General features: G+C 57.9%; 1 protein-coding gene across 1 annotated transcript in view; it reads right to left on the bottom strand.

The window, feature by feature from the left end:
• The window catches only part of LOC104409008 (zinc finger protein 692-like), a gene marked incomplete at its 3' end in the record, with an annotated part of 4,773 nt that extends 366 nt beyond the window's left edge, over nt 1-4,407 (bottom strand). The window contains exons 1-7 of the mRNA XM_010018773.1: nt 4,388-4,407; nt 4,120-4,272; nt 3,271-3,399; nt 1,235-1,297; nt 1,060-1,138; nt 629-743; nt 445-544 (exon numbers count right to left, since the gene is read on the bottom strand). Coding sequence (XP_010017075.1) covers nt 445-544; nt 629-743; nt 1,060-1,138; nt 1,235-1,297; nt 3,271-3,399; nt 4,120-4,272; nt 4,388-4,407 — 659 coding nt within the window. The remainder of the gene's footprint in view (nt 1-444; nt 545-628; nt 744-1,059; nt 1,139-1,234; nt 1,298-3,270; nt 3,400-4,119; nt 4,273-4,387) is intronic.
• Between the last annotated feature and the right edge of the window lie 626 nt (nt 4,408-5,033).

The raw sequence follows: 5,033 nt of genomic DNA, 5'->3' as shown, positions 1-5,033 counted from the left end.
GCTCTCCTTAGATCCCACCTCATTGCTCTCCTTAGATCCCACCTCATGGCTCTCCTTAGATCCCACCTCATTGCTCTCCTTAGATCCCACCTCATGGCTCTCCTTAGATCCCACCTCATGGCTCTCCTCAGATCCCACCTCATGGCTCTCCTCAGATCCCACCTCATGGCTCTCCTCAGATCCCACCTCATTGCTCTCCTTAGATCCCACCTCATTGCTCTGCTTAGATCCCACCTCATTGCTCTCCTTAGATCCCACCTCATGGCTCTGCTTAGATCCCACCTCATGGCTCTCCTCAGACCCCTGGCTGCCCATGGGAGGAACTTGGCTCTTCCATGGAGCCAAGGAGCTCGATTTGGGTTGAAAACCTGATGAATTTGGGTTGAAAAGCAATGAGGAGGAAGCACCAGAGCCCGTGATGAGGGTGGTGGGACCGGTACTCACTGCAGCGGCTTCTCCCCTGTGTGGATGCGCCTGTGGATGATCAAGTTGCTGCTGGTGCGGAAGGAGCGGGCACAGAACTCGCAGATATAGTCCCTCTTGTCTGGGGGGCAGAAGCAAGGAGGGCTCAGGGGCTTGGGATGCTCAGGATGGGGTCCCAGGGCTCACGTGGAGGCAGCCAACTCACCGCTGTGCAGCTTCTCGTGCTCCTTGAGGTGCTTCTTGAAGTTGAAGGACTTGCCGCAGCTCGGCTCCGAGCACGTGAAGGTCTTCTGGTGGACGTGCTGGTACTTCTTGTGGTGCTGCCGTTGTGGGGCGAGAAAGGGGTAAGAAGAGAAGTTGCTGATGAGAAGATGCACTTGGAGGAAGCCCAAAGGGCCCCAGTTCACCCCCTAAAGCGTGAGGTGGGACCGAAGTGACCTCGGGCTGCTGCACCCATGGGGCCAACACGTCCTACATCACCCATGCTCCATGGGCATCCCGGGCTGCCCAATTCCAGCTCCACAACACCCCTCGACCCTGCCCCGTGGGGGTCACCAGAGCGTCCCAGGAGGCCGGGGCTGGGGGGCTGCTCCTCCTGGGGCTGGGTTTAAGCTCAGGGGGTGCCTCAGGCCTCACGTTCAGGTACTGGCGGTTGGAGAAGATCTTGCCGCATCCCTCGAAGTCACAGAGGAGGATCTCGCGCTTGGCGGCCTTCCTGCGGGATACGGGTGGGGAAAGCGGCGTCAGGGGGGAGCCAGGACGTGCCGGTCCCAGCACCCAGGAGCAGGATGGGGCCACCAGCCCCACGTACCGGATCCTCTTGGGGCCGATCTGCGCCACGTCCTCGGCGCTCGCCCGCGCTCGCCTCTTGCAGCTGCAATGGGAGAGAAGGGGCTTGAGTGAGGCTCCTGTCCCCCCCCCCGCCGAACCCCCACCGAAGGGCCCCCCGTTCTCTGCTATTTCCTCCATCCTGGGGGATTCCCCCCATCCCAGCGGGAAGCGGCGCTGACAAATGCACCTTTGAGGCATCGAAATGGGAATAGATTCTTTATTGCTCATGAGAAGCCTTTCACATGGGTTTGGGCATGTCCCAGGACATAAAGATTGGTGCCAGCCTCACACCAGCCTCATTTGGTCTATGATTTATCCACAGGGAATTCCGGGCTGGCTTCCTGAAATGAAGGAAAAGGGTGTTAAAACCAGGAGTGCTTTCAGGGGGAGGAGAAACAAGGAGAGTGCACCAGGCAGTGATGCCAGAGCACAGGCTCAGCACGGGGCTGGGCATCTCCGTCCACAACCACTTCCAAGACGCTTTTAGCTCGGGATGGTGTTACCTTTGGGATGAACACACTGAGGGCTGGAGCTTCTGCTCAGGAAAAGCCATTTTCGCTCCGTTCTTCCAGGTGCTGCGACGAGAAAAGGGGGGACACTGAATCAAAGGCTGGGGAATGTCACCCCTGCAACCCAACCCAGCCTGAAGCTGAGGCAGGGCTTTGGAGAGCTCCCAGACTGGTTGCCCCGGGTCCCAGCAGCACCTCCCAGCGCCTCTTCAGGCACTGTTGGACTTTGGGGTCTGAACGCTGGGATTCGGAAGGGAAAACATGCAGGAAATGCCCCAGGCATGTGGAGAAATCCCTCTTTTAATTCACTTTGAGCCTTAACCAGGACTCCCCGGACACTTCCCACCCTGGGGTGAATGTGGGAGCCGGTGTCCCCCAGTGCAGTGATGGGCAAGAGGAGGAGAAAAGCAAATCCAGCTTTACCATCACGTTTTCCGTTGCTGGGAGTGGGTCTTCACTCTTCCAGCGAGCAGGAAGTGCTTCCAGCGCTGGAAGGAGGCAGGAGGGGTGCTCAGCACCACAACGAAGCGGGAATTCCATGTCCAAGTGAAAAGGCTCCTGAATGGAGCAGCAGGTACTTACGTCTGGGGCTGCTGGTCCCATCTCCCATTGGACACACGGAGCAGGATGAGGTGAACGTGCTCATTCCAGGGTAAAAGGAGGGTTCAACCACCTCCTTGTTGTTACAAGATCCAGGAAGGAGGCTGGTCCTTCTGTGCCAGCCCCACATGGACCAGCCTCTGGCTTCAGCACCGAGACCAACCTCTCCTTAACACCCTTGTGGGGAGACCCAGCGACTGAGTTGAGCTCAGGATGGAGCTGGGAATGTTGAGGCTGGGAAGGGAGGATCAAACCCAACCCTCAGCCCAAAGAGGCAGCGCTGAGGAGAGGCTGCAGATGGAGTCAGCACCGACATCATTGTCCCTTGGCCAACCTCATGTCCCCCCATGGGCTGGAAGCCCCATATCCATGAGCGAGAGCAGTGTCTGTGCTTCTCCAGGTGAGGAGGGGTGGGATGGATGGATGGATGGATGGATGGATGGATGGATGGATGGTTTTGCTGCTACAACCTCCAGGCTGCTCAGAAGCTTCAGCACCACCACGATGCTGGTTTAAGGGGTCTTTGTACCCCTCCAGGAGCACATCTATGCTCCCCGACCACTCAGAACATCCACAAGACACAGCGGATGAGATGAAGACCCATTAAACCCCCCCATAATGAGGTTGTCACATCAGACCCCCCTTGGCAAGCTCCAGCACCCAACCAGCTCTGCCCTGCAATGGCAGCACCATGAGAAGGATCAAACCACGCTGGGGACACGTGGTCCCCGGGCTTGAACATCCAATAGTGTTGGGGTGGATGGTTTCTACCTGGTTCCTCAGCATGGGAAGCACCACCAGCATCCCCACAACACTCATTCAGTGGCCACAGAGAGATGGGTGCCCCAAGATAAGCACCCAGTGCCCGTCCCCAGCGTCACCACATCGACACGGCGCCGTGACCCACCTCACTCGTCCACTCTTCTCCTCCGAGGGGCTGGAGCTGCTCAGGCTCAGCTCATCTGGGGGCTGCTCCTCCTTTATGGGGGTCTTACGGGCTTTGCTCTGGCTTGGTCGTTGCTGCGGCTCCGAGTCACTGGGGAGACGAGAGGATTGAGATAGGCAACACGGCTGGATGCGGTAGGAGATGGGTGGTCATGGAAGGACATGGCTGGATGTGGTAGGAGATGGGTGGACATGGAAGGACATGGCTGGATGTGGTGGGAGATGGGTGGACATGGAAGGACATGGCTGGATGTGGTGGGAGATGGGTGGACATGGAAGGACATGGCTGGATGTGGTGGGAGATGGGTGGACATGGAAGGACATGGCTGGATGTGGTGGGAGATGGGTGGACATGGAAGGACATGGCTGGATGTGGTGGGAGATGGGTGGACATGGAAGGACATGGCTGGATGTGGTGGGAGATGGGTGGACATGGAAGGACATGGCTGGATGTGGTGGGAGATGGGTGGACATGGAAGGACATGGCTGGATGTGGTGGGAGATGGGTGGACATGGAAGGACATGGCTGGATGTGGTGGGAGATGGGTGGACATGGTTGGCTATGGCAAAGACCCTCACACCAGACACAGTGAGAAAGTGCCTCCCCAGAAGGCTGAGCCCTTCTGAGCCCTCATTTAAGTGACATAAGGACATTGCTCCCACCTCCCCTCATCCCTGTAAGGGCAGCAGGAGGGTGGCAGAGGTGCAGGGTCTGAACCGTCCCAGTGTAACACCCATCCGGGCTGGGACAGGGCGCCCGGGATGGTCCCAGTCCACAGGCTCCTTCCCAGCAGCTCCAAGTGCTCCTCACCTGTCCAGGGACGGGTGGTAGTTCTCATCACGCAGGTCATCGGTGTAGGTCAGGTCATCATCCTCAGCAAAGTCCTCATCATCTTCCTCCTCTTCCTCCTCTTCTTCCTGGGGCTCAGGCCCCGGCTCCACCTTCTCCTCGGGGACGAGTTCACTGCAGGAACACAACGACCACAGCTGGAGAGCCCAAGGAATGGGATAGAGGGGTCCAAGCTTGACCTGCAGCTCCAGTCATACATGGGGGAAGACTCCTGCGTGCCACCACTCACCTCCCGTGATCCTCCGCCATGGTCCCCGTCTCTGCTGGCACTTGGGGAGCTGCAAGGAGATGACAGGAGCAGTAAGTTGAAGCTGGGATGTAGGGAGAGGCAGAGGAGGGAGGAGGATAGGGAATGGATCTGGCAGCAGGGCTGGGAAGCTGGAGGTGCTGGGAAAGGAACTGAATGGTGCTTTATCATCTAGTTCCGGAAAGGTCCTCTCCAACCCAAACCATCCTATATGATTCTACTGGAAGAAGCTCATCCTCTTCTCAAGTAGGAACTACAGGGAATATGGAAATCAAAAAGGAGACTTTTCTCCCTGGTTTTCAGTGTGGGTAAAGACGGGAGCTCTTGGAATCTGCACTGAGGTCTTCTGCTCAAGGCCTGGGATGAACCTGAGCTCCCCCAGCTCTGCTCTTCCAGGGGAAGGGAAGGATGGAACAGAAACAGCTCGGTTTGTGGTAGGAGCAAGCCCCACGGGAGACCCTGTTCTTCCAGCAAAGCCCCAGAGATTTGCTTTGCAATAGGGATGCGACAGGCTTGGGACAACACCTGAGCCCAGCGGGAAGGTGCTTGATGCACCCCTGGGATGGGGAGAAGGGTTGAAGACGGGGCATCAAGACGCCAATGAGGGTGGAAAAGGGGACCTGGCGCC

This window comes from Nestor notabilis, unplaced genomic scaffold (genome assembly GCF_000696875.1).
Source record: "Nestor notabilis isolate BGI_N333 unplaced genomic scaffold, ASM69687v1 scaffold27287, whole genome shotgun sequence".
In the NCBI taxonomy this organism is placed as follows: Eukaryota; Metazoa; Chordata; class Aves; order Psittaciformes; family Psittacidae; genus Nestor; species Nestor notabilis.
The sequence above is the reverse complement of the archived record's forward strand: the minus strand, read 5'-3'. Positions and strand labels throughout refer to the sequence as shown.